Genomic DNA, 27,479 nt, shown 5'->3' on the forward strand with positions numbered 1-27,479 from the left:
TTGTCCGACAAAGGGGCAGTATAGACTAGGTCCTTACGAATTCACGAGTTGGATGTTCACTCAACGGGCTTCATATTCTCTGCCTATAACTATACATAGTACGCCTATAGAAGCCCCTTAAACTCCTCAATGAGACGGTCAACCCCCTCCAACAGCTCTCTCTTCCTCCCCTCCCCGACCCAACTCCCGTTCACCCCATTCTCCGCAATAACCCTCCACTCCTCCACGCTCAACCCAAACGCCTCCTGCACCGCGCAATAACAATCTAGCACATACGCCCCAAAATACGCCGGATCATCACTATTGATACTAAACCGCACCCCCGCATCCAGGAATTTCCGAATCGGCACATCCGAGATCGAATCGAAGCATTTCAGCTGCACATTCGACACAGGACAAACAGTCAAGAGAGTCCCCCGCTGCGCAATCTGCGCCATAAGCTCCGGGTCCTCGGCAAGCCGAACGCCATGGTCGATGCGGGTTGCGCCGAATTCCAGCGCCGCAGCAACGTACGAGGCGTCGCCTTCTTCGCCGGCGTGCGCTGTCCGGTTAATCCCCTTGCTCGCGGCCGACGCGTAGATGGCCGCGTACATGTCCTTGGGCGGACCGATTTCCGAGGAGGAGCATCCTATCCCGTGGATTCGGGGCCGCGACTCTTCGTCGTCGCTATCGCTGTGCGGTTTGAGATCTCCGGCCTCCAGCGCCGTGGCGTACAGCTTCTCGGCAGACTCGAGCGGTAGGTGTCTCAGAAAACACATAATGAGCCGGGTCGTCATCCCGAACGCCCTCTCTGCGCGTCGACAGCCCGCAACATATCCATCTACGATGTCCGAATACGGCACGCCGCGGTCCCGGTGGACCTGTGGGTCGAAGAAGACCTCGGCATGGTGCACGCCGTCCTTGTGGGCCTGCTGGAAATACGACCAGGCCAGCTCCTCAAAGTCCGATTTGTGCTGTAGGACGGCCATACCGGTGAAGTAGAAGCTGAGGAAGTCGTCTAGCGAGGTGAAGTGGCCGTAGCGGTGGGTTAGGGTGTCGATGGAGGCGTAGGCTGGGTTTTCTGCGGGGTTTGGGAGACGCACGTTGTTTTTTGAGGCGAGATGGAAGATTAAGGAGGGGGTTAGACAGCCCTCAAGGTGGACGTGGTGTTCGCATTTGGGGAGGCGGGTGAGGAAGGTGTGCCAGTTGGGGTTTGTGGATGGGGATTTGCACATTGTGGTATTGTCTGGTGCTCTGTCTTGGGCGAGGTATCGCTTTCGACAGAGGAGAGCCAGGGGATTTGGATGTCTGGTCTATATCTTTGCGATATCTCTGTTGAAATCCTGGCTCCACTCGCTGCATCTCTCTCCACGGACAAATATCTCTGAACACAAGAGCCAAGATTGGAATGGAGGAATCCGATAGGCTGAAATATAGCTGTGAGTCAAACGGAAAGGGATCGTGAGTCAGAAACTGGAAAGTTTCATTTCAATCAAGACAATCGCAGTGGATCTTTGTGTTTCCCCTCTTGCGGAGGACCCCGACGGAGAGCGGAGATCCACTACGTGTGGATATCTCCTCGAGATTGCCTTTCGGTCGAAATACTCTGATAATTTCCCAGTAAATCTGAAAAACGCAGAGATCTGTCCAAGCAGACCCATGCAAAATCATGATATAACTATAAGTATAGCAGGCTATCATCAACATAACAACCAGGCATTACTTCCCCACCACGGGTCTTAGCTGGATCACTGGCCCTCTCTTCGCGCCGGTGATCTGATCATAAAGCTGAAACTCCGTTGGACTCCCTCGCCCAACTCCGGCTATCGCACTTCCAGCACCCAAAAGCCCGTCCTCACCACTTGCCACTTTGAAATCATACCGCGCAAGCAGAACCGCAACCGTCATCGAAAGTTCCATCAGCGCAAACGTTTTCCCAATACAAGCCCTAGGTCCAGTGCAGAACGGTGCGAATGCGGACTTTGATCCAGATACCTCTAATACCTCCCCCTGCAGATCTTGAGACTCCGTCAACCAGCGCTCCGGGATGAATTCGTCAGCGCGTTCAAAGTTTCTCGGGCTGCGGTGGAGGCTGTAAACTCCGTTGCCGATGACGACGCCGGCCGGGATAGGATGGCTGTCGACGATGATGCCGCCAGTTCCTACTTCGCGGAAGAGACAAGAGGCAACGGGAGGGGACATGCGGAGGGCTTCGTCAATACAGGCGGCTAGGTAGGTGCATGATTCTAGCTGGCGAGGAGAGGTGATCTCCGCGGCGGAAGCAAATCTGGAGCGGATTTCGGAGGATAGCCTGGCGTATGCGTGTGGGCTTCGACTAAGATAGAAGATGGTTGCACAGAGGGCTGTTGCTGTTGTGTCGTAGCCTAGGTAGGCATTAGCCGAGGGAGTCCAAAGGGTAAGAGGAGATTACCAGCAACGATTAGAATGCTACTCTCTGATAAAACCTGGCGGTTTCCTAGTTTTTCCTCACGCCCTTCTTTCAGGGAATTCAAGTAAGCAAAGATATCATATTGTCGTATCTCCCGATGCACGGAAGAATCAGCTATCAGTTGCTTCAAGAATCCTAGGAAGCGGTGTAGGCCGCGGGCCGACTGTCGAAAAAGGATCTTGTCCAGCCTCCCAATATACAGGTAGGGTGCCCAGAGAAGAACTGCGGTCCGGAGATTCGCATCCTCAAGATCGTCAATAACGTGTCGATACTCTTCGCTTTCAAGCAAATTATAATTGACACCAAAGATGAAATCGCACATAACGTCGAAGGTGAGGTAGCTGCACCAATCGGCCATGTTTATCGGGTGCCCCCAGTGGGATGACGTGCTTCTATCTAGGGCTGGGTTTTGAGAAGCACGGTTAATCCTGGCGCAGAACCGCTGGATATGCTGTACTAGTTTCGGGGTGAATACTCTGAGGGAGCTTTCCGTAAACCCGCGTCCAAGTAGTCGACGGCGACGAGAGTGTTCCTTCTTATCGGACATGTTGAGTATGTTCGCTTGCCCCTCTTTGAGGCCTTGGTACATCTGGGGTTTGGAGACATTTTGGCCGGCGGAGTAGATATCTAGATCATCAGCTCATGGATCATCTAGATGATAGCTTACTTACCTTTTAGTGCTGCAGAAGATTCAAATATGAGGTGGTTGGGCGCGTACCGCACCACTGGGCCTGTTTCGCGTTAATATCATTCCCCAATAGTCACACAACCATCTTAGGGACTGGTTGACGGATATCGAACCATATTTCCGGTGACATATCAACATGTCCAAGTGTAGGTCACCCTTCCAAGCATGGTAGGCTGCTCTTGCAGTAGTCACCCTGGATAATAGAGGACCCGGATACTTTGCTAGCGTGTGGAGGTAGAAATGATACAGGATGTATACGGTCGTCTGCGAGATCTTGGCAGCCGCTCCCCCGCGCCGGAAGAGGGGACCAGACGTACCATAGCAAAGAGCAGTATCATTAAGAGTTCTCCCCATTTCTCTCTCCAAATACACAAGGTCCTCGTTGGGAGACTGTCCATCAAGCGAGCTTTCGCAGACATGATCAAGAGGATAGGCTTCATCCTTGAGGATGACGTGCGCAAGAACGAAGTTGTAATAAGATTTCCATTTTATCGGTATTTGACATCAGACTGAGGACGAGAATAGAGGGGCGGTGCGCCAGCGCGCGGTTTTTCCTAATTGGGATATCTCGAACGTGGCCGGTCTAACGTGTGTCGGTGACTCGAGGAACACGGAGTGTCTGTGGCGGTCGTGGCAAGCATCGCATATCACCTCCATATTGACAGAGACTCTGAACCGGAGGGGTAAATAAATTCACAGTAACTGTACACCAGAGCCAAAACGAGAGTGTGAGGACTGAGAGATGATGCTCTGCCAAGTCGTTTTGTCTGGGAGCGTTGGGCGGAGTAATCTACCGCCTCTGATTGGCTGACGGCAGCTCTCGCAAACCCCCAAGTTCTCATCTTCGGAGTCGAACTTCATCAACGATCCTCACTTCACGTCAATCACAACCTCATCCCTCACAACCCCCTCCTCTCGCCAGCAATGGCTTCCAAGTTCTTCCCCGCCCTTCCGCGGGCCACCCGCCAATTGACCCGCCACACCCCCCGGCCTCAATTCAGACCCTTCTCCGCCGGTCCGCAACGGTTCAGCGACACTCTCGCTGTGGTACGTTAAAGAAACCGCCGTACAATCGCCAATTCTCCCCCTAATGCTGTGAAGTTGATCGGAAAGAGTGGATGGGACACCAATTGAGAGCAAGTGCTAACTCCCGAATGCGCGACAGCACCGCAACTCCCCCGAAAACAACCCCTCTCTCCCCTTCAAGTTCTCCGAACAGAACAACCAGCTCATCGAAGAGATCATCGCCCGCTACCCGCCGCAATACAAGAAGGCCGCTGTCATGCCCCTGCTGGACCTGGGCCAGCGCCAGCACGGCTACACCAGCATCAGTGTGATGAACGAGGTCGCCCGTATCCTGGAAATGCCCCCAATGCGTGTCTACGAGGTCGCAACCTTCTACACAATGTATAACCGTGAGCCGGTTGGGAAGTACTTTGTTCAGCTTTGCACGACGGTACAACGAATCCTCCCTCATACCTTGTTAAGGTGAAGAACTGACACCTTGAGTCGATGATCAGACACCCTGCCAACTCGGCGGCTGTGGCAGCGACAAAATCCTCCAAGCCATCACAGAACACCTCGGCATTACCCCCGGCCACACGACCGAAGACGGCCTCTTCACATTCATCGAAGTCGAGTGTCTCGGCGCCTGCGTCAACGCCCCCATGGTCCAGATCAATGACGACTACTACGAAGATCTCACCCCCGAATCAATCAAGACCCTCCTCACTGCGCTCAAGGACTCCGCAACCGCGGCCGCCGGCAGCCAGGTTAAGATTCCCGCTCCAGGACCACTGAGCGGGAGAGATACGTGCGAGAACAGCGCTGGACTTACTAGTCTGAAGAACCCCGTCTGGGACCCCGCGACGATGATGAGGAAGGATGGTGCGCTGGATGGAGAAGCTCAGGCGGCGCAATAGACGCGGTAAATCTTTCGAAATAATCTTGAGCGAAGAGAAAAGAATATAGCCTTGATTTCGCCTGGTGTTGGTTCCTCTATTCCCCTTTCCCCCCTTTTTTTCCATGCTTCCTCATCCTCCTCTCCTGAGCTGGTTGAAGGGCAAACCACCGGGTGCTGCGTATGTATGTATAGAAAGTTGGTTCTGATCTTGTATGCACCTAGTATAAATGGCAACGATCACGGGTGAGCAACGAGTCTTTCAGAGATAACATCAACGAAGCACGCGACATTGCTATTGAAACTTGCCTCGATCTCATGCAGATTTATGAAGATCAAGACCCTAGTTTTCCCGTCAGACACGGTGTGAAATAAGGTGCCGCCCGGCGGTTCGTCCGCGACATTGGCGTTTGGGTGAAACGACGTGGAGAAGCCCCTTGCAATGAATAGTAATAGTTCAATCTCGATACGTTATAGTTGTTCCGGAAAATATTGTCACCACTTTCATTGTTTTTCGAACCCTAATGCCAAGACACGCGAAATTGTCTGAGGATATTTATGGGAAGGTACCTATATGATTATACACTTTCGAAAGTTCATATGTTAGAGGGGGACCTCTAGTCAATCGGTGGAACTTCCATCAATTTGCATCTTCCGATCTCAGCATTTTAAGAACCTTCGATTCACAAATAGGAGAGAAGGAAGAGAAACGTAGAAAAGGTAACTAAAAACCTGGGCCTACATTCAAGCCTCGATCCTAGCCTTGAGCAGATTTTTGAGAGTAACAGTATCAGCAGCAAACTTGGAGATCCCCGGTGGTGGCCGATGACATGAACAAGATGATGCCGTTGCGCTCGGAGATATTTCCTGCCGATATTTGGGGGCTATAATGAAGGCAAGCGCAGCGAATGTCCGTAGAGTAATATGCACATTCACAGAAACGTTGGATGATTCCTTGTTTGCAGTCCTTGGAGGGGCAGGATGCCAGTCGAAGCACCAAGAGACAGCAGAATTATCATATTCTTATTTTAATTTTAATATTTTTAGTATAAATAGTCGAACCAATCGCAACGGCTTCGATTAAAACTAAGCCTAGGGGTGGAATGACATTGTGTGCGAACCATGGATAGCCCTGAGCTTTGCTGTCTTCAGCCGCCCATCCAAACAGGTGACTTCAAGATTCTCGACCGATCATACCACTGTCCACTCCTGTCGGTTTGGTAGGCTGAAGCATCATGACCGACAGCTGCATTCTAAAACTGTTATGGCGGTTGCATGTTTTTTCGAAGTCGATAACGCTACATGCTGTTTTGATTGAGGCCTGTCCCCATGGCTAACTCCATCTCTACAAGTCGCGATGAAGCTGAGAGACGGTCGATGGCATATCAGCGCACGCTCAAGACCCAGCTGCCGAAAAACGACTGGACTGGGCCGCCATTCAACGTGTGGAGCCATTTCACTTGAGCAGAAGCTGCTATTGACTCTTCGCAGGCTATCTTTGGAGGTGTGGCCGTTCGATTCCACCTCATGACTGGAGCGACTCTTGCCCTCGCCGTCCGTGATAGCTCCTATCCGCTGGACTTTGCTCAATTTGAGTTCCCTAGTGGCAGTCGTCGAGATGGTTGGGCCGGGTTGACGGAGTTTATATCAGCGAAGGCTAGAGACTACCAGGAGAAGCACAGCCAAAAGTTCGTCGGTTCAGCGATGTCGAGTGATCTGTGTGAACGGTGTCCCGATCTCTGTTCGCGCCTCTGGGCCGAGCTGGATATCATTCCGATTGTGCTGCGCCATACGGAGGAGAAAGTAAGTTGGGGACTATACGAAGAGAACTTGGTGCATATGTCTTTGGACGAACACGCCGAATCGATCGCAAGGAAATGTATCAGGTTAGGCTTTTGTCTTTCCGCTAAGTCCAGGTTGTTTTTTTTCTCACTGCGTGGCAGGTTCTTCGGCCCTAGCCAGGCCCCTATCCCAGAGATCGGTGTCCAAGGCCTTGTTGAAGTCGACGCCGCCTTCCACGTAAAATTGACCCGGCTTGCGGACTATGAAAAGACAGTGGGAGCCCCTACGTGGGCGGCAGTGAATAAATATGCCAATGACCTAAAGAAACGCAGGGTAAAGATAGCCTTCTTCAGTGCTACTCCACAAAGGAGGTGGCGTCGCCCTAATGCGCCATTCTATGGTTCGGTTCGCAAAGGTACTCGGGGTCGAACTTAAGTGGTAGGTTCTTGGTAGCGTCGATTGCAGTATCAAGTCTCCGTCTCTGTTTTCTGCTCACTATTCAATTTAGGTATGTCCCGAAGCCGAGGCCAGGTATCTTCCGAATTACTAAGAACAACCATAATATCCTGCAAGGCGTCGCACCTATCGGCACTCGATTTACTCAGGAAGATAGGAACCTCCTCCGTGATTGGGTCCTTGATAACGCGGAAAGGTACTGGTTGAAAGGGACGAAATTGCTTGCTCCCCAGTGGTTTGAGAGTCTTCAATCTTACGCCTATCCATTACTCCGGGAACATGGACCGCCACCTCCTCCTTGGCATCAAAACAACGGCCCTTTAATGCCACCGTGGGAGGGTGGTGCAGATGTTATAGTCATTGACGACCCGCAGCTGCCATGGTTAATCCCACTCATCAAGGAGCAAACTCCTGACCGGCCGGTCATCTTCCGCAGTCACATCCAAATTCGGAGTGATCTCGTCGACACGCCTGGCACGCCACAGGCCGAGACTTGGAAACTCTTGTGGGACGCAATCAAGCAAGCAGATCTCTTTATCAGTCATCCCATACGCGCCTTTGTCCCGGAGAACGTGCCTCAAGGAATGCTTGGATATCTACCAGCTTCGACAGACTGGCTGGACGGACTCAATAAGCCAATGACGGACTGGGTCACTAGCTATTACGGACGGATCTTCAACTCGAAGTGCCGGGAGCGGTACATGCCGAACATTGCATTTCCAGATGGTGAGCGATTACCCGGGGGTTTCTTCGCCTTCCCCTCTGCCTAGAAACCACGTAAACTGATACCAAGCTAGAGGACTATATTATACAAGTTGCGCGATTTGACCCCTCGAAAGGCATCGAAGACGTCCTTGCTTCTTATGAGGCGTTCTGCAAACGTCTCGCCGAGGCACATCCGGACATTAGACCACCTAAACTGCTTATCTGCGGACATGGATCTGTCGACGATCCGGACGGCTCGATCGTTTATGAGACCGCTTTAAGATTCGTCAAGCAGCATCTCGAGCATATTCAGCCACTGATCTGTATTATGCGCATCGGCCATAATGATCAGGTGCTTAACGCTGTTCTTTCTAAAGCGAAGATCGCCCTACAGCTCTCCACCCGTGAGGGGTTTGAGGTCAAAGTATCCGAAGCGCTGCACATGGGCAAACCGGTGATCGCCACCCTAGCCGGCGGAATCCCGCTACAAGTCCAGCATGGGAAGAACGGGTTCCTAGTTGATCCCGGCGACACCGAAGCGGTAGCCAACCATCTCTTTGAACTCTGGATGGATCGTGAACTGTATAATCGCATGAGCAGATACGCGGCGACCAGCGTTAGTGACGAGGTGAGTACTGTGGGCAACATGTTGTCGTGGCTATACCTGACATCGAAGTTGTCGAGAGGCGTGAGTGTTCATCCTAATGGACGCTGGATCAACGACATGGCTCGCGACGAGGCGGATGAGCCGTATGCTGTAGGGGAAAACCGGCTTACGCGGGAGTTGTCGGCAAGCGCAGCTAAATGAGAAGGTATTCGATCTATTAAAAAAAAAAGCTACCTGTCTTGATTTTTGGATTTTCATTTCTTTTCCTACCTCCCATTCGGATTCCCAAATTGATAACTAGGACGTTAAGGGCCCTGCAGTAATCAGAAGAAGTGAACGGATCGTGGAATCAATCCTCGAAGCATACAGTAGCCAGTCGCTAAGCACGAAGCAAGGGTTTTCACAGCATAATTTGAGTAAGAATGAAGCGGCATCATTTTAAATAGAATCTAGCAGGGAGCTCAGTGTATTTTCTCCGCCTCCAGGTCAGACATGTGGTCAATATCTTGCGGGCTGGTTGGCTGTATCGCCAGGTCAACTCTCCAACCCGTCTGCCACAACGAGGTGCGAGTTTTGTGCTTTTACTACAGCAGACCAGTATATGTCCCTAAGCAAGATCTGTGAGTGGTAATCATGCTTTATCTCAAACTCCGCGTGGCTGCTCACTGGTCATTCAAGTGCTAACCATCATCGTCTATCAGACTATAGTCAACGCTGGCGCAACCTTGGAATTGGCTGGGCTTATGTTGGTTTTAACATTGCAGGGGCCATACTCTTGTACTATGTTTTCCGTGTTCGCCCTACAAGCCAATTTTGCTTCCGACGGTAGTTAGTGCCTGCGGACGGGCCTTACATAGATTAATTAGAAGAAGGTCGGGAACTGTCCCACAAGAGAAGAAGGCCGAGAACAGACGGGTCCTCTGATATCAGTTCTGTGTGCGCGGTTCAGTACCCAGTGTATTGAACATTGTTCCATATTTCCAGTCTAAATTTGAGGCTACCTAATCTTCGACATCGTCACAACCAAATCATCCCGCATCTACTCTAACAAAAACAAACACGAAACACCACGGAATGACAACACTTTCTCACTCTTTCACGTTCAAAGTCCCTGAAATGTTGAAAATCCGGTCTCAAAACGCATTATCAACCACCAACTCCGGGCCCTGACAAGTCATCGCTTCGGATTCTAGAGCCTCCTCGGGAGAGATCAGGAGCGCTCCTCCATCCCTCTCAACCATCACCTTCCCTCTCCTCTCCTGAAAGATATTCACGTCGATCGTCCTTTTCGCCAGCAGATGGTAAACGTGCACGTGTCTCGTCTGCCCGTATCGCCGACAGCGTCCTATAGCCTGAATCATGGAAGAATCATAGTCGTATTGAGATTGCGCGAGCAGGGGGGAGAGGAATATGACGTGGTTTGCGCATTGGAGGTTTCTAGTTACCCAGAAGAACGATATGGTTAGATAGGAGCCGTGATTCTAGGGACACACGGGCCAACTTACAATCCAGCCGCCATCTCACTCCCCAGGTTCAGGAGGAGGACTTTATTCTCTCCGAAGCTTGTTTTCTGAAACTGTTCGATTTTCTGCGTTGATTTGCGGTCTGTCGAAGAGATGACTATGTGTTTTATCCCCGCTAGTTGGAGCGCCTTGGACGCGATCTCCATCAGCTCCGGAAACTGAATGAACAGGAGGGCGCGCTCGGAGGATGGGATCTTGTTGCTGATAATGTTGATGAGGGTGTCCAGCTTAGTACCGCCGTATTCGGAGCTCTTATCCAAGTCTCTGTCAAGATCTCGCGAGCTGAGAGTCAGGGCATTGATGATGTTGAATCGCTTTCCGGAACCCCGACATCCCTCGACAGCGCATTCTTCCTTTTCGATTGTTTTAGGGGTGCAGTTGGAGCACAGTGCATGGCCGCACGAGCCCAGGATACTCATTGTTTCGAGGAGATCGGGCTGGTTCTGGCATTGGTGACAGGGAATAACTTTCTGAGCCCCAGTCTGCACCTGCTGGACGGTTTTGAGGAAGCGCAGAGCTCTTTCGCGGAGGACCCATTCGACGATGAGATTCCTAATCGTTGTTGTGATCTCTCTGAGGGTCGGCTCGAACTCTGATACCCTGGTTGGTTTTGTTGGCAGGAAAGGCAGCGTGGCTTTTGATTTTTTGGAGGCAGAATTGGCCTTGCTGGACTCGATGACTTCTTCGTCATCATGATTTTCGCCCTCCTGCGAGGTGGAAAAGAACAGCTTCCAGTCATCACCCTTCGACGTGAGAATTGCCGTCTTCAAAAGAGGGTATACCTCGCTTGTCACCGTCATATCACCAAAATCGTGCCGGATCACACTCTCGATAAACTTGTGGAATTTCTCATGTCTCACGTCACACGCGCAGTAGACCCAGGCAGCGAGCTTAAGCTTGCTCTTGAGTTCATCCTTCAACTTTTCAAGCTGCTCTAGTCGCACCCTAATAAGCGACTCACAGGTAGCAGGTTCCGGTCGACCATCGCCGTCCCATCGTCCCCGGAGCGCAAGAGATGTACAGCGCTTGAGCAGCGCTTCCTCCGCCGTCGAACTGCTCCCAATGATCTCATCGAGCCTGTCAGCCTGGTCACTGCCGAATCGTCCGCGGTTACCACTCCGACGAAGCTGCCGATTGTATGTCATAAGCTGCTTGTACAGCTCAAGGTATACTACCTTCTCAGCCGGCGACTGGTGAACGAGTACAATATGCTCTGTTGACGGGATCTCGTCAATCTCAGCGACGTTCCTCCGTGCAAACTGGTCCAGGAAGATTTGGGCTATCTCGTGTCGACGTCTATGCCACGCTTCGCTTCGGGAAGCTTGGAAGGACCGGAATGTCTCCGCCTCGGACCGCTGCCTGTGAAGGGATTTCAGCCGCTTATTCTGCGAGTACATGTCTCCATCGTCGTCAATCCCGAGATGAACTCCTAGGAAAGGGGCTATGGTATTCACGTCCGCAAAATCATTTAGGGGTGGTGTACCGGAGAGTACCCATTTGGACCGAGCTTCCAGGGAGAGTAATTGGGTCAGTCTCTCGGCGTTTACGTATGTGAACTCATCAATGACAAGCCGATTGAATTCGAAGGCGTGGAAGAGCGACGCTGTAAGCTTCTCCCAAGGTTGGGACTCGGCGTTTCTAGCGATGTTGAACTGTTCCCGGTCATTCCATGCGTTTTGGGTCTTGTTACCTGCGATGGCCCGATTGCGTTTTCTTTTCTTGCCGTTGCCTCGTCCTTTAGCTGTTGCGTCGCACGTTTCTGAGGAAGACATCTCGTACTCGGTCTCTTCGTCTGTCGAGTATACCTCATGGTCTTGGTCCGTTTCTTGTTTCTTGGCCCCGAATGGCTTTGGCGGTACAAGCTTCAAGAGCTGACCTACTCTTGTTCTAAGGGCCTCTGAGTTTTCGTCATCGCTCATCTCGGGATCCTCATCGGCACTAGATATCTCCGCATAGGACACTCCGGTCTGCATGTCCACCTCCTGATCCTGGTGTGCCAACTCGTACTGTTTCCCTCGCAGACGTTTCGATGGAACATACTTATAGTTCTGTTCCGTGCCCTTGATCTCACTGCGTGTGGACTGCAAGGTGCTTAGAAAAGCAGACGGGCCTTCTTCTGTAAGCACTCTGACGTGACGTCTCATCAGTTGATGCGCATGATGGAACCAGTCGTCAAAATGTCGACCTGCTTTTGCTGGAACTCGAGGGGCACCGGAGAATTTCTGTAGACGCTGATAATAGGCTGGGGTATTGAAGACCGACCAGGAAACAAGAACAATCTCGCAATCTCTCATGTCGCGGAGTGTTGTTTTTGCCAGTGCTGCCGCAGAGTGGAAAACAAGCACTTTGTACCTATCCCCCAGGAACTTGGTAATTTCCGATTGCCATTGCTGCAGCATTATAGAAGGGACGACAATGAGAGTCGCTCTGCTGGGTATGTATCCATTGGCGTTCAAAGAAATAGACAGGTTGACCGTGGGCTGTGCGGATTGTGAGTCAATAAGACCTAGGACAATCGCTGTTTTGCCATATCCGACGTCGTCCGCGAGAATACCTCCTCTGACAGTCTTTGAAGCCGTGACTCTTGCCTCTGCGCGCCACATTAACGGGGCCAAAAGTGCCTCCTCGATCTCTTCCTCCATGAAAGGCTCGACGTTATCGTCTTCTTGTCTTATCATCCATGAGAGCGAACGCAACTGCTCCGGCCGCAGATTTAACAGAAACCCCGGCGGTTGCGAACTTGGCAAGTCATGTCTGTTTGTTTTCAATCTGAATTTGGGAAATAGAAAGTTTCTCGTGTCATACGAATTTGGCACAAGACGCCAATGGAGAGAAAGGTTGTCTATCGACGAGTCCATCAGCCTGGGGATAGCCTGGTGCAAGAGGGTCTGGACATTGAGTGTGATGCGAAAGTCCCGGACACCAAGCTCATCACTGCGGCGAAAGATCAGGAACGGCGATGGTCGCGACTTGACCTGACGTTCGTAGCGGGCTGCATCGAACGGATCTTCGTATGCCCTAATCCACCCCCGTCTGTTGCGCCCCCATAGTATGCGCGGCTTTGTTGGGACACAGACAGAGCATGGCGAGGTCCATCCATTCTCAGCAACGTGATTCCATTCTCCAAAGCTAGATTGTGCAGCGGCTTTCTGGAACAGCCACGCGTAATCCCGCAAGAGGTGTGGAGACTCTACAGGGTCAGTGGCCGCCCATTCAGTCGTCCCACAAGGCGAGTCGATGACACCCACCGGTGCCGTAAACGACATCAAGGTGATATTGGCATTATGGCATCCACCATTGCTGTAATCGAACGAGGTTGCAGGGTCCAAGTAATAGGCTTTGATATGACTATCACTGACGCCGTCGTAGGAGCGCAGAGAGGCAGCTGGTATTGTCAACCACTTCCGATAGTACACAGTCGTTTCCTCTGCCGCCTCAGAAGCAGTCGAGGAACGCCACTTATGGGAGATCTCAGCAATAGTCAGACGACTTACGTAGCCTGGGTTGCGTCGGTGTTCCAAGGAAAAGACAAACGAGTCGTTTTTGGGCTCTCCCAACTTGGTCGGATCCAAAAACAGGAATACAGCCGGTTTCCCATCAGTGGCTGCTCTTCTATGCAGACACGCATTGGCTGTCCCACAGTCCTGGAGGAGCTCATATGTACCCCGGATATCAACGTCCAAATCGCTCACCTTTTCATCCGCGCCCTGGACGGTGATATGAGTCCAAACAGTTGAATCCTTGAAGCCGGCCAATTCCAGCCCACATTTTGACTCATAGGATTGGGCCATATCGCCACTTCCAAAAATCTCCAAAGTGCATTTCGAGCTGAGCGGAGCACAGATTTCCCACGTTCCGTCCAAAAGAGATCCAGACTGAGGCACTGCCATGCGTGCAATTGGTTTCGACAAGACCTCACGGATGAGACACACAGCAGGATCAGAGTCGCGTGGTTTCGCAAATAGCAGCCAATTTATACAACTCGGTTCAATAACGAGCTTCAAAACGGAAAATTTCCCTTCATAGAGGACGGTCCAAACTTCGCTTCGTTTCGCGTCCAAGAAACGGAGTTCGTCGCCAAACGCCCTGAGAATAGCGTCCAAAAACTCATTCCAGATATGGGGGGTTGCACTGGAACCCCACTGGGGCTCTCTGTAGTTCTCGCGAGATATACCACTTACCACTAATCTGGCCGGTAAGATGCTCCTAAGCTCACTGACGAAATCCAATGGTGCGCTGCGTACCAAGTCAGTCCAACGTTCATACGCGTGTATTGGGTTGCCGCTGCACTCTGAGCAGGCAGTGTGCGAGCACAGTTTGCACCTAAGTATTGTTGCCTTGGTTGAGCTCTGTCTTTCGCACACGCAATATCTTGCGCTGCTTGCCGCTCGAACCTGGAGTCCTGAGACATCCACAGCTGTGACCAAGTCTAGATCCATGCTACTTGGTACCAGATTATCCTCAACGCGGGGAGTGATGGCTTTGAGTTTAGGTGAACGAAGGTGCGGTCCTTCCGAAGTATTGCCTTTCTTCAGGACCGCGTGGCCAACGATAAGCGCAGAGAGAATTGCGGCTCCGACGACGGTAGAGCTCATCGCGTTCCCCGCGAGGTCTTGAAGTTCGCGTTGGGACTCTTGCGTCAACAAAAGCCTATCCAGTGGGAGGCCTTGCAGAGCAAGGGACTCGAGGCCGCAAAGAGGTCCCCCTCTCGTTGTCATGTATGGAATCCCGCAGGGTGTGATGCAGCCGACGATTCCGTATGCGCGAGTATCAATCTCTCGGTCGATTCCCTGAGACAGTTCGAGGCATCTCCTGTTATGAAATGTGTCAGTCTGCAGCCATCTCCCGTAGATCTAAGAAACCATGCTCATACTCTTTGTAGTTCATATCATACCCCTCCGCCAGCTTCCTCAAGAAGTTCACATCAATTGTATCCCAGACCCGTTCCGGGAGTGACTTGACCCAAGTCTGCCACGCAAAGTCCGGCATTCGACAGGTCCCGTCATCTTGAGACTTACTTACAGGCCGACGATGCCCGAGTCCCTGATTTAGTCGATAACTTTGATGTCTGACCTGGTACCGAGCCCAGTTAACCGTAGCCCTAGACGACGCCGCCGAAGATGTGATCTTCATAGCCATATCTTTCTCTATTTGCTCGAGTCTCCTATCGTCTGCATCCATCAGGAACATTCCCGCGGGTGAGCTCGCAGGACGCTTGAATTGTGCCAGGACATCGGTCCACTTCAGCATCTCCACTTCCGAGAGGCAATTTTCGTTCATGAGTCTTCTGTCAACACAGAACATGTACCCTCGCTCCCGTGTTTGTGGCAGATAGTACGCCTTCGTGTCGACATCCGCGTGAACAGCAAAGTAATCGATCTCATTCCAGTGCTTTTCGATCTTGTCCCACGGAGCCGTCTTGACATTCTCGAGAATAACCAGGCGAGGTCTGTACGTCATGGCGTAGCGGATGATTCCCCAGAACGTCCCTCCCGATTCACCCTTTTCGTCGAGGGTCTTCCGGTGGTTATTCAGGCCTGAGAAGTCAACGCATGAGAACCCGGCGATCAGGATATCAGCGTTCTTCGGGATCTTTTCCAGGGAGCCGTAGGCGGTTTGACTAGCCATGTTAGCAAATTCAACAGAATAAAAGGCAGAAAGGTCCGAGACATACGCGACTCTATCCTTCAGCTCTGCCACGTCCCGAAAGATGAGCCGAGGGTGAAAGTTTCGCTCAATATACGCTTGCTTGAACGGCACTATCTCAGCGCTGAATAAATGCTTGAAGTTGAAGTCTCGGTCAAAATGCTTCTGTAGATCTACGGAACATATCAGCAAACAACCTCTTCAAGGTTTATAAAAATGACGCAAGTAAGAGGAATACTTACTCTCTCTAACCATCTCCAACGCCAACAACGGACTCTCCGTCCCCGAGCAAACCGTAACAACACGCAGCCGTCTCTCACCCAAGTGCCGAAGGACCTCGTCAAAATCCAACTCAATAGCCCTTTTTGTCAACGACTTGTATATATCGCTGAGCTTGTAGAGCGGCGGGAGCCCCAACGCAAGCTGTGTACGAAGTCTCATCGGCCCAGAGTATGGCCGTGATCTGACTATCTCAGGGGTATCCTGATCGACGTCTTTGAGGTTCTGAAGGTCAAGATCCGGTGCAGAGTAAGTTTCATTTGAAGGTGGGATATTGGTACTGGATACCCTACGCTGGGCTTGGACCCTGCGGTTGGACGTGGGCTTGGATTTGGATGCGTTTCGACGATGGCGTTGGCGGGGGGTCGAAGTCCGTCCCGGTTGTTTGACGGGTCCCGGAAGATCGTTCTTGATTTCATGGTCATCGAGCTTGAGGCGATTGTTGTCAGAGGTCCGGGTGTCGGTGTTAGCAATGGTGGCACATGCTTCCACTTGAGTCTCGCTCTGGGGCACAAGAGGCTCAAGTTTAGGTCGGTATGCACTCAGATCCCGCCTGGCCCGCTTGAAAGCTTTGGGAAAATCGTCTTCAGACTCATCATATTTGAGTTCGGACTCTCTGTCCTTTCTCTCATGCCGAGTCTCATTCGATGGTAGACCGGGATTGCTGGCAGAGGGCGCATCTTCAGCTCCAAGGTGACAAAGGGTCGGAACTTGGCTAGGACTTTTGGAACCGTCCATAGAACGTTCATTAATGCTATTTTCTTCTAGTCCAAGCTGAGATTCTTTTGAAGGTGGAGTGGTAATAGCAGATACATCCTGAGTCTCCTTAGACCGCAGAGTCAAAGTTCGTCTAGCTCTGGTGGAGGCCAGGGTGACGGTCGGTGGAGAGAGTGGTCTTTTTCTTTTAGGTGGCATCTTTGAGGTCCCAGGGATGCCTAGAAAAGAAAGTGGAAGTCTTGAGGTAAAGAACGCTGGTATATCTGCGTGCAGGGAGGAAGAGTGAAGATGTATGGATAGGGCATGGAGGGGTCACGTGGAGGATGGTAGCAATGAGAGGACAAGAGAAGGGAAGAACAGGAAACAAAAGGGAGGAGAAGGGGAAAACAAAGAAGAAAAATTCAGTGGAAACACTTCTGTGCGTGAAAAGAATTTAAATAAGAGGGGATTGTGTTGCCCTCGACATCTCTTCACTTCAACTGAAACCTGCTCATATCCAGTCAGGCAAGATCATACAAGGCAGACTGTGGCAATCACCCCAACAGAAAACAGACATCCTATCACATTATTCATCGGATTCATCATGTACCAAGCCAACTGGAAAAGAGACAGAAAGGGTCTCGTAGGAAGCGCAAAAATAAAAGAAAAGAAAAGAAAGAAAAGAAAAGAAGAGAAAATCCCCCAAGCCGCTCAAGTACCAAGTCAGCAAGCACAACACCTTAATCTAATCCATTGCCAGAGTCAATAGGGCTCGGGGCCCCTCTCCAATCCACAACCGCAGTCATATCGTCAAGAGGAGACAAGCTAAGCGATTGCATAAGCGGGTTCATAAGGCGACCATCCCGAATCGCTTCGTAGATTACCGAGATCCACGACCCAATTGTCTTCTTAGACCGACCGTTGAGAGTCTCACTATCGATAGTAGGATGCTCAACAAAGCCTTGGTGAAATGGCACCCCGAGCTCTTGCCGTACCGTTTCATATAAGACCCTAGATCCGTCGCCGAGCAGGTCGGCGGTGTGCTGCTTCAAGAAAAATGCATCGGCGGTTTCTTGGTACGCCTTCTTCAAAGCATCGCGAGCTTGAGTTTTCCATGCTTCCAAGTCTCCAAGGCTGGGACCTCTGTGAGTTTTGAGGTTCTCCAGAAGTACCGAAAGGGCGTTTTCAATCACCGAATTGACTCGATCTGAAGGGCTGAGACGGTTCGTCGTCGGCCATGCTTCTTCCAGGTACTGATTGAGAGACTTCCCCAGTTCTGCAAGCCCTAAATCAGATAGGTACGCAGAGAATATTCTCGAGGTGACGTATTGTAGCTGTAACCTTGCGTGCTCTAGGAAAGCAATGTGAAGGGCACGAAGATCCAACGCCTGACAAGCAATATATAGATCACAGGCACACATGAGGGACAGTACTTCGACGGCTTGCATACTATACCGGGCAGATACCAAGGCCATAGAGTTGATAGCTTGGTTACGCATCTCGGCAGACTGGACGTGTGAGCTCACAGGATTCGACAAATACCCTAGCTCCGCCATATATGATGCCATGCTAATGTCCACTCCCTTCATAGTAAATGAGAGGCTCGGATCATCTGCAACAAGGTTGGTGGGAAGACCATTGTTCAGGCTAGGGTCGACCATCTCTGTCGCTTGGGAGAAAATCAGTCTGCCAAACATTTGCAGCGATAGCCTAGTCTTCTCCATGGCTGAGGTTACTGAAACGGCCTGGAAATTTCCACCAGAGAAGACCCTACTGGACTCCACATCCACAAGAGGATTGTCGCAGGTTGAGTTGAGCTCGACCGTAACTTGACGGTGAGCTAGGAGGACATCTTCCAACTGGGGACCGACCCACTGTGGAACGCAGCGCAGGGCGTAGCGGTCTTGGATTAACCCTGGACGGTCTTGCGCGCTTTTGGTTTCCAAGCCCTGTGCCAGCTTAGAGCCCCGAAGGAAGGAAAGGAGATTATTTGCACACTCAGTCTGACCATCATGGGGCCGAACAGCAGAGATAAATGGGTGGAAGCTCTCTGCAGTCCCCATGAGAGCCTCAACGCCCATTGCCGAGAGCGCTTGCACAAGCACAGCCAACTGATGGACTTCGTACAAGGCCATGCTCGCGACTGCTGCAGAAGTTGAGGTTCCATTGATCAGACCTAATCCTTCTTTTGCTCCCAGTTTCTGAGCTTGTATGCCCACAGACTGCAATGCGTCGTTAGACTTCATGATCTGTGTTTTATCCGTGCCCTGTATCCGAACGTAAACGTCCGGATTTCCTTCAATGGCACCCGCAATGTAGGACAGTGGCATCAAATCTCCTGAGGCAGAGATTGAACCTCTCAAAGGAACGATCGGAGTGATTCGATGCTGTAGTAGCCTAACCATCGATTCAAGCACAGGCAGTTTCACGGCAGAATGCCCACGGAGATTCGAGTTGCAACGCGCGACCATTGTTCCTCGCACCCACGAAGCCGGCATAGCGTGCGAATCAGGCTGTGTGTTCGAATTGTCATCTTTGTCTGCCACGACCAAGACACCAGCCTGCGTCAACTGGAGTAATGCCGACTGAAGCGCGACAACTTTGTCTGTTCTCGAGTCCGCGCTCCCACCAAAGCCAGTATTGACTCCTGCACAGCCGCGTTAGCCTGCCGTATGTGTCACATAGTAGGAGGTGGGTGCTCCAGTGTTGAACGAACCGTATATGCTACAGCCACTGTCGAGGTGGTCGTTTAACACTCGGATGCTCGTTTCGATTTTCTCGAGAACAATCGGGTCTTCGGTGATCTTCGGGATACAACTATGGCTGCGGCCATAAGGACGATGCATGCATGTACTCTGGGGAGTCATTTACTTACAGCGCCACGGCCACCACGCTAGGAATATCAAGTTTGGTTCCATCAAGCTCGAATTCACCGTCTCTAATTAGTCCTTGCAGTCGATTCCATGCCTGAAGGGTCGTGCGAAGATGTGTCTGTGGTATCGTTGTCTTCATTTCCAGGTATTCCGCCATCAACATTTCACGCTCTTAGGTGTTCGTGATTGGGAGAGAAAGGATCTTGCGTCCAACCTTCCAGTCAAGGTCGAAAGAGTGACAGAATTGACAAGCATCAACTGTCTCCCCACTCTCTGCACCACAATTGCATTCTTATTTATCCAGGCAAATGGTGGTATCGGGATCTCCCTCGTATCTTCGCGGTCCTGACCCACAAGGTCGAATCTTGTCGCTCAAGCCATCCGCACAGTCAGTGGTGTGAATCGAAAAAAAAAGAAGAAAAAAGCAAGGTCCGAGCTGATTTCATGGCTTCTCTAATCCCAAGAATCATGGAAGGGATCTTCTATCGTTCATGGATGTGATTTGTTGGTTCGAGAGGAGCACTCTGATCTGCCTGTGATCCCTTGCGGGTCACGAAAATCCGGTTGCTGTTCGACATTCCTTCATCCCGGCCCTCCCCTCTTCCTTCGGCTCCTCGTGGTATGTTCAGCTCCACCGATGAGAAGTTCTCGGCCCACTTGGCCTGAGCTGGCTGGAAAATCGGAAATCGACGGGAGGAGGGTCGAGGATTCGAGGGTGAGCCAGGGAGGGTGAGATCTACGAAGGACTTGCACTGATATGATGCCAAGGAACGACGATCGAACCTCTTGTTGGGGAACTCAATGATGAGATTGTGGCTCAGGCAGCGCGGCCTGTGGTCCATTGGAACTTGTCAAGGCTATTTAAGTTTTGTGTCTAAGAAGACGAAAGAGGAAGGAGACTTGGCCTAAGGTTGGAACCTCGGGAGCAGAAAGTACCTGCGAGCGAGGAACCCAACCGACAAATGGATGGGTGGTTTGCCGACTCAAAGGATCCGAGTCCTGAGCAGAAGAGGAAAAGAGCAACTTTGAAGCCAAAACAATGCACTTCTCTTGGAGAACCAGCTCTCCCGCACCGCGCCAGCTGACTCCTGCTGATGGCGCCAGCACTGGAAGGTCGAGCATATCGCCCGCAAATAGGACGTCCTGAATGATTTCTTCTAGAGTTGCGCGCGGGCGATCCCACGAACCTTGGGAGGAAAATACTCGACGCCTCACCCAGTCCAACCTGTGAGCAAGGTGAACAAAAGTGCTGTGCGGAACAGGGAACCGAGGAGAAGATAATGATACATTATGCATGCGCAGGGTTGAAAGCTCATCAAGTGCATTATCTTGATCGGGGAGAACAATTCACAGGCCAGGCGTCCGGCAAGAACGTTGAATGGAGCTCGGAGACCATGGCGATTGGATAATCTATGGACCACAAACTCGAGATATGCATGGGATGGCAGATCAAAAGAGCCAGCGCCTCGGAGCTGTACTTTTTGTTCCCCAATAATCCCCCAAACAACGCCAACTCCGTCCAAATGCTAGTTAACAACATGCCCCGCCTTGTGTTGGCGGCCCAGGAAGAAGAGGAAGCAAGAGAAACACCGGGAAACGACAAGAAAAGTGCGAGAGATGAGATTTGCTCATGTTCAGGAATCATGCGAGTCAAATCTTAAGAAAGCCCCAAGCAAACCATTTGCGCCATGAACCTGAAAACGTTGACACTGCCGTCGATACAAAGTTAAAAAAAGAAAAAAAAAAAATTCAAGAACACAGCCTGATCACACGGGAACAAAATATGGCACCGCACTACCGCATTCCACCCTGCATGAGCTGCTGCCGCAAAAGCATGATCTGGCTGCGTTCCATCGGCGGAAGCGCGTCAATGGCCGATTGAGGCATACTGAGAACTTGCTGCAGCAGCTCTTCTTGTCCAGGGATCTGTTGTTGTTGTGGCGGCTGCGGTGGTGGTTGAGCAAAGGGTGCATTGACCATCGGTGGCGTCGATACTTGACCCGGCACAGCGGTAAATGGTTGGAATCCCTGAGCTGTAGGAGCAGTCGGAGGCGGCGCCGCTGGTTGTGCGGCCTGCTCAACCACGGCCCCCAAGGTGTTATAATCGACGAGGTTCAACAGAAGCAGTGCCTGAAAAAGGGCATATGCAAGTTGTGGAGCCTGTCGCAAAAGTTCGGTGGCACGCGTAGGATCTGACACTGCCAATGATTTCATCTGTTGGAGGACATCAAGGAGCTGGTTTGGAGGAAGAGCGGCGAGGGTTTGCGAAATGGCGTTCGGGCAATCCAAATGCGGGGGTAACTCGACGCCTGGGGGGAGAGGGGGAAGGGGTGCAGACAACGGCGGGCCGCCCGATTGCCCATCCTGGCCAGGTAATTGGGATGGTTGAGGGAGCTCATCCGGCTCAGAGTCCTTCTCGTTGTTATGAGGCCAGTCCACGCGAATTTTCCGACCCATGATCTCGTAGTCGTTCAAATTGCGAACTGCAGACGCGGCGGAATCGGCATCGGCAAAATCTGCAAATCCGTATCCTTTCGGCTTTCCTGTCTCAGGGTTCATCATCAAGCGGAACTTTGTCACCGTGCCGGCGGTGCTGAGGATGTCTTTGACTTGTTCTTCAGTGAGGTCTAGATACATGCCATTAGTGTTATTCCAAGAAGCTTGACTGCGGGAGCGCAAAGGAGCAATAGCATACTGTAGGGAATGTTCCCAAGGAAAACACTTTTTCCCGCGCGATCTGGACCCATCTTCGCAGATTTGTTCGATTGGATGCGACAAGGCACGAATGATGCGACGCGACAAGAAGAGTGTGGGCGGAAGAATGATCGGCTGAGTAAAAAGGAGATGAATGAAGCAAATTAGTATTTTTAAGTTTCAAACAACGTTTCTCCTGCAATCCGGTAATAAAAACACTTCTCTCTGAAGTTCGTGGTGAAGCAAATTGTTCAGTTGGCAGTTCGGTTTGAGGCATGGAGCTTGCTGCCAAGGCGGTGTCCAAATCTGGAGAACTGCCGGAAATTGACGAACCTCGCAGGACTGCTTCCGACCTCTCATCCAGACCTCAGCTTCGATCCTCGACAACGTCAAGATGTCTCGGATCCCAAAAGATCAGTGGCAAAGGCTGCAGCTCATTCTGCAGAACCGGAACAAGTTTGGAGGCTTTCCGTCTGGCGGAGGAGGTGGCCGTGGAGGACTCGGCGCGTCAGCAACTCTAATCGTGCTCGGTCTTGGTGGATGGGCTCTGTCAAATTCGCTTTTCAATGGTGAGGACCTCCTCAGGCTATTTTGACGACCGTGATAATATGAGCGAGCTTGCTAAGTCGGTCATCCTAGTTGATGGTGGTCATCGCGCAATCAAATACTCTCGTGTTGGTGGTGTCAAGAAGGAAATCTACCCCGAAGGTAAGCGTTGGGTCCTTTTGTCTATTCTTGCTATCATGGAAATCTGACTACGTCTTTCAATCAAGGAACTCACTTTAGAGTCCCCTGGCTGGAGACCCCGATCATCTACGATGTCCGAGCGAAGCCGAGGAACATCGCCTCTCTCACTGGTACCAAGGATTTACAGATGGTGAACATCACCTGCCGTGTGCTTTCAAGACCCCGGGTGGACGCTCTCCCTCAGATTTATCGAACGCTCGGCCAGGACTTCGATGAGCGTGTCCTTCCCTCCATCGTGAACGAGGTTCTGAAGAGCGTCGTCGCTCAATTCAACGCCAGTCAGCTGATCACCCAGCGAGAAAACGTTGCAAGACTTGTTCGAGATAATCTTGCTCGTCGCGCTGCCCGCTTCAACATTGCTTTAGATGATGTGTCCCTTACGGTACAGACCCCCTTTGCGGATACCCTTGCCATGCGAGTCAGATTTGCTGACTTTTTGTTCTTCCCCAGCATTTAACATTCTCGCCCGAATTCACCGCTGCCGTTGAGGCTAAGCAAGTCGCTCAACAAGAAGCCCAACGGGCCGCTTTCCTCGTTGACAAGGCTCGCCAGGAGAAGCAGGCTTTCATTGTTCGCGCTCAGGGTGAGGCTCGTTCAGCAGAACTTATTGGCGACGCGATCAAGAAGAGCAAGAGTTATATCGAGCTTCGGAAGATTGAAAACGCCAGGCATATTGCTCAGATCCTACAAGAGAATGGCGGCAGGAACAAGCTGTATCTTGATTCCGAAGGTCTTGGGTTGAACGTCAATGCGAGAGCGGATGGAGAGAAGAAATAAAAAGAAACTCGCGAAACATGCGGAACATGCGGAGCCCCTAGTAAACCGGCGGCGGTCCGATTCGTTTCTTGTTCCACCTCCGGCCATTATGCTGAAGTGCCTCGGGGTGGAGAGAAATTATCTGTACAAATAGTTATCTAAGGATTATCAAAGCAACCAGGCGAATCGTGTCTCTTCTCTATCAAGGCGGATTGTCTTACAACAGGACTCAAATGGCGCTTCTAAAGTCAGTTACGAATGTAGGCATATTGTACGTACATCCGCAGCGTATCCAATTGCTTCTTCCTGAAACCCTGGGAATAAATAAGTCTTCAACCCTGGCGAATGCGGGGACGAAAGCGGCGGCGGAAATTTTATATCTCGGTGGGGAAAGATTTCTTGACTCTGCCAGCACCACAGACAGGTTCGCAGGAGCACAGCTTCCATCTCCCTGAAGCTTCGCAGATTTACACTATCAGCGCGGCAAATCAATTTCTGCCGCATAGGTGAGCGCCATAAGTAACGGTGAACGACGAAAGCTTCAACCTCCACCCTTGTTTTTTGCCCACCACTACGCTGCGTATCTTCGTTCTCAAAGGCAATCATTCGAAGAAGCGCTCTCGAAGTCTCGAGCTTATTACCTCAGCCATGGCAGATCCAATAAGCGAAATCGACGTCGATCTGGGCGTCCAAGAAATCCTCCTCGCCGCATCGCAGCACGACATCTCCAAGCTCCGAAGACTCCTCCGCTCCAACGACGCGCTCGGAAACCCAGCCAACGTCAAAGACCCTGAAACAGGCTATTCCCCGCTCCATGCGGCCATCGCGGCTTGCGAACCTGATGAAGATGGAGTCGTGCAAAATGGCGAACCCAATGGCGTCCAAGCGAATGGGGAGCAGCAACATACCAGTGAGCAGGAGAGCACCGTTCAGTCAGCCGTGCAAACTGTGAAGTTTCTACTACAGGAGGGCGCTATCTGGAATGATTTGGATTTGAACGATGAGACGCCGGGATGCCTTGCTAAGCGGCTGGGGTTGACAGATATTTATGAGACGATGGTGGATGCGGGTGTCAGGGCCGAGCTATTGTTGAATAGGCTAGATGGCTATGAACCGCTGTCAGACGAGGACATGGAAGACGACGAAGAACAAGAGCAGAATGCTGCTGTCGGTGCCGATGCTACCGGTGCCGAACCTACAGCGGAAGAGGAGCCCGCTCCCCAATTAGTTGATACTGTAGGGACAACAACGGGAGCGACAGAGGAAGCAAATCCTAACGTCACAAGCTCTCGGTACTTGAGCTCAGACCTGACTTTCCAGCAAGATCGACTCCTCGACCAAGATCAGAATGGAGTCATGATGGCCTGGGAATCCGATATCATGGCCAAATCTGCGAAACAGCTCCTCCCCATCCCTGGGTTGCGCGTCCTAAACGTCGGACACGGAATGGGAATACTTGATGGATTCCTTCAGGAACAATCTCCTTCTTCGCATCATATTATCGAAGCTCATCCCGACATCATCGCGGAAATGAAGCGAAAAGGCTGGCATGAGAAACCAGGGGTCCATATTCATGAGGGCAAGTGGCAGGATATACTTCCTAACTTGGTGACAGAAGGCGAGATGTTCGATGCCATCTACTACGACACATTTGCCGAGTCATATGCCGATTTTCGAGAGTTCTTCACGGAGCAGGTGATCGGTTTACTTGAGCAAGAGGGGAAATGGAGTTTCTTCAATGGCATGGGAGCCGACCGGCAGATCAGCTATGACGTGTACCAGAAGGTTGTGGAAATCGATATCTTCGAGGCCGGTTTCGATGTCGAATGGGAGGAGATTACGGTTCCTAGGCTTGAGGGGGAGTGGAATGGGGTGCGCCGGCCATACTGGAGGATAGACAAGTATCGACTTCCTCTTTGCAAGTATATGGATTAAGCTAGAGAATATATATACACAACAACCATTATGGCGACACGAAGAAGTGTAAGAAAATATCAGCCGCGGTCGTGGAACAATCTCCCTTCACCTCTGTCCCCCTGCAATCGACGTTCCACCCACACTCTTTACAGAGTTCCGACGTACTGGCTGACATGATAAGCAGTGCTACGACCAGCATCGTCTCTAGTCCACTTGGACACCATAATATGCAAATCATTCTCCTCCGACGTCGACCATGGGTGGATGAAGCCTCCGTACAAGTTAGGCTCCTCCTCAAAGGTGACCTGAACTTTCTCATCCGACCACACCTCATCTGGTCCCTTGGCCGTGCGGGACACGATGCTCAGAGTATCAAGGTTGAGGTACACCATCGCCCAAGTACCGCCACTCAGTTTGCGCACCGAAGGCTCTCCGAAGTTTCCTTCAAGGATGGCACTGGGCTCACGTCCCCAAGCCCAGGTGGTACCATTCCAACCCCAGCCCTCGTACGCCGACTGGTCAGCGATCTTCTGCCATGGAACACGCTGCAGCATCATCGGACCGGGCTGGCGTCCAGAGCGAACAGAGAACGCATAGACATAATCTCCATCCCGTTGGAGGGTCCACATCTGGAACGGATCGGTGTTTTCAGGGTTGTTCTGCCACTTGGTGTCCAGGCGAGTGAATGTGTTCCCGTCGGTGGAGCGCGCGAGACCAGCGTAGTTGGTCTTCCATGGGGCAGTCCAGTCTTGGATACTCATGTATGAGACGAACTGCTCCCCCGTCTCCGGGAAGCTGATACCGTCATTGGGAATGACGCTGTACTCGGTCGCGCCGGCACCATCGGAACCGGTGTGGCCGTTGTGCATGATCTCCGGTGCGAGGCCGTCTCCTGCAACTCCAGCAGCGCTGTCGAAGATGATCCCGTCTTCTTCGCCAGGGTGGACGGCGGAGCGAAGCATGACCGGGGACCTCCACTCGATTCCATCGTCGGGCCACTGGGTGCCGAAGGTGTCACCGAACAGGAAGCCGATAGATCCGTTTTCAAGAACATAGGGGATACCCAGGTCGGTTCCAGCAACATGCCAGCGGTGACCAGTGTCCAAGTCCTCACCGGTGACACGTTTCTTGTATACCGAGGCGCCGGCCGACACCAGAGTCGAAGAAAGAAGAAGAGAAAAGACTGCCTTCATTTTTGCAGAGGCAAAAGGAACGACTGAAGAAGAAGAGTACAAAAAGGAAAGAGTGATGTCTATCAAAGTTCATCAGAAGAACTGCACGCTCACCAAATATACTTTCCCGCGATCTAAGAATAGGAGCTTGTTGGTGCCTCCTGCATTTGCAGATCATCGTATCCAAAGCCCAGAGTCACAATCCTCTCGACGCACTCAAGTCAGCCACCGTCGAATGGAAGAGCCGCACCTTGCAGAACTCCACACGAGAACCTCTGATGAAGAGTAATGATCAACACACGGAAAGGCAAGTCGCATTAGTGCCAGCTCATCCATGACCAAACACGAGCCCGGGTGGGAGGCCGAGAAACCTCACACTTCACGAAACCAACGAACATTGGAGGAGCGAAATGGTACCTGGCCACAAACCCAACCTCCGGATGTCACCTTCCCTCAGGGGTTGACGATTCATTCAGCAGATCCTCATCTGGGGCTCTGATTTTAGAAACACGAGCCTCAAATAACCTCGGAGGAGCTCTCGAGGGCTCTGTGTCTGAGGCTGGAGCGTCGTGTTCAGAAGCTGATCGATGTTGATCGCTCGGATTCACCA

The 27,479-nt window shown here is 51.6% G+C and overlaps 10 protein-coding genes across 10 annotated transcripts; 4 read left to right on the forward strand and 6 right to left on the reverse strand.

Annotated features, from left to right (window-relative positions):
- Positions 1–55: 55 nt before the first annotated feature.
- On the reverse strand, positions 56–1,525 carry aah1 (adenosine deaminase). The gene has a single exon (XM_071027704.1). It carries the CDS (start codon positions 1,212–1,214, stop codon positions 105–107), a length of 1,110 nt encoding a protein of 369 aa, XP_070891531.1. The 5' UTR covers positions 1,215–1,525; the 3' UTR covers positions 56–104.
- A 79-nt stretch (positions 1,526–1,604) lies between these two features.
- BJX67DRAFT_339800 (cytochrome P450) lies at positions 1,605–3,756 on the reverse strand. The gene is made up of 4 exons (XM_071027705.1): positions 3,230–3,756; positions 3,100–3,159; positions 2,411–3,055; positions 1,605–2,363 (listed from the first exon to the last, which is right to left on the reverse strand). The coding sequence occupies exons 1-4, from the start codon at positions 3,468–3,470 to the stop codon at positions 1,699–1,701; spliced, it is 1,611 nt and encodes a 536-aa protein (XP_070891532.1). The 5' UTR covers positions 3,471–3,756; the 3' UTR covers positions 1,605–1,698.
- Positions 3,757–3,835: 79 nt separating this feature from the next.
- BJX67DRAFT_12419 (complex I 24 kDa subunit family protein) lies at positions 3,836–5,468 on the forward strand. Its single transcript, XM_071024459.1, has 4 exons — positions 3,836–4,163; positions 4,282–4,572; positions 4,637–5,104; positions 5,242–5,468. Exons 1-3 carry the CDS (start codon positions 4,041–4,043, stop codon positions 5,036–5,038), a joined length of 816 nt encoding a protein of 271 aa, XP_070891533.1. The 5' UTR covers positions 3,836–4,040; the 3' UTR covers positions 5,039–5,104; positions 5,242–5,468.
- Positions 5,469–6,345: 877 nt separating this feature from the next.
- BJX67DRAFT_386875 (UDP-Glycosyltransferase/glycogen phosphorylase) lies at positions 6,346–9,042 on the forward strand (the record flags this gene model as incomplete). The annotated part of the gene is made up of 5 exons (XM_071034146.1): positions 6,346–6,459; positions 6,508–6,902; positions 6,960–7,169; positions 7,307–7,980; positions 8,052–9,042. The coding sequence occupies 5 exons, from the start codon at positions 6,346–6,348 to the stop codon at positions 8,765–8,767; spliced, it is 2,109 nt and encodes a 702-aa protein (XP_070891534.1). The 3' UTR covers positions 8,768–9,042.
- A 657-nt stretch (positions 9,043–9,699) lies between these two features.
- On the reverse strand, positions 9,700–16,929 carry BJX67DRAFT_376363 (putative SNF2 family helicase; the record flags this gene model as incomplete). The annotated part of the gene is made up of 5 exons (XM_071031860.1): positions 9,700–10,003; positions 10,072–14,901; positions 14,963–15,709; positions 15,764–15,908; positions 15,978–16,929. The coding sequence occupies 5 exons, from the start codon at positions 16,927–16,929 to the stop codon at positions 9,700–9,702; spliced, it is 6,978 nt and encodes a 2,325-aa protein (XP_070891535.1).
- Positions 16,930–17,189: 260 nt separating this feature from the next.
- On the reverse strand, positions 17,190–20,095 carry BJX67DRAFT_12589 (aromatic amino acid ammonia-lyase). The gene is made up of 3 exons (XM_071024476.1): positions 19,586–20,095; positions 19,427–19,533; positions 17,190–19,357 (listed from the first exon to the last, which is right to left on the reverse strand). The coding sequence occupies exons 1-3, from the start codon at positions 19,744–19,746 to the stop codon at positions 17,451–17,453; spliced, it is 2,175 nt and encodes a 724-aa protein (XP_070891536.1). The 5' UTR covers positions 19,747–20,095; the 3' UTR covers positions 17,190–17,450.
- A 1,033-nt stretch (positions 20,096–21,128) lies between these two features.
- On the reverse strand, positions 21,129–22,522 carry BJX67DRAFT_12587 (putative polyadenylation factor subunit CstF64). Its single transcript, XM_071024475.1, has 2 exons — positions 22,279–22,522; positions 21,129–22,210 (listed from the first exon to the last, which is right to left on the reverse strand). Exons 1-2 carry the CDS (start codon positions 22,328–22,330, stop codon positions 21,378–21,380), a joined length of 885 nt encoding a protein of 294 aa, XP_070891537.1. The 5' UTR covers positions 22,331–22,522; the 3' UTR covers positions 21,129–21,377.
- Positions 22,521–24,192, forward strand: BJX67DRAFT_339825 (prohibitin subunit PHB2). The gene is made up of 5 exons (XM_071027707.1): positions 22,521–22,550; positions 22,618–22,846; positions 22,917–22,985; positions 23,051–23,406; positions 23,475–24,192. The coding sequence occupies exons 2-5, from the start codon at positions 22,672–22,674 to the stop codon at positions 23,799–23,801; spliced, it is 927 nt and encodes a 308-aa protein (XP_070891538.1). The 5' UTR covers positions 22,521–22,550; positions 22,618–22,671; the 3' UTR covers positions 23,802–24,192.
- On the forward strand, positions 24,173–25,792 carry rmt2 (protein-arginine N5-methyltransferase). Its single transcript, XM_071027708.1, has one exon. It carries the CDS (start codon positions 24,429–24,431, stop codon positions 25,713–25,715), a length of 1,287 nt encoding a protein of 428 aa, XP_070891539.1. The 5' UTR covers positions 24,173–24,428; the 3' UTR covers positions 25,716–25,792.
- On the reverse strand, positions 25,730–27,256 carry BJX67DRAFT_386887 (uncharacterized protein). Its single transcript, XM_071034147.1, has one exon. The coding sequence runs from the start codon at positions 26,888–26,890 to the stop codon at positions 25,844–25,846; it is 1,047 nt and encodes a 348-aa protein (XP_070891540.1). The 5' UTR covers positions 26,891–27,256; the 3' UTR covers positions 25,730–25,843.
- Positions 27,257–27,479: the final 223 nt, after the last annotated feature.

This window comes from Aspergillus lucknowensis (genome assembly GCF_044049455.1).
Source record: "Aspergillus lucknowensis strain CBS 449.75 chromosome Unknown BJX67scaffold_1, whole genome shotgun sequence".
NCBI lineage: Eukaryota > Fungi > Ascomycota > Eurotiomycetes > Eurotiales > Aspergillaceae > Aspergillus > Aspergillus lucknowensis.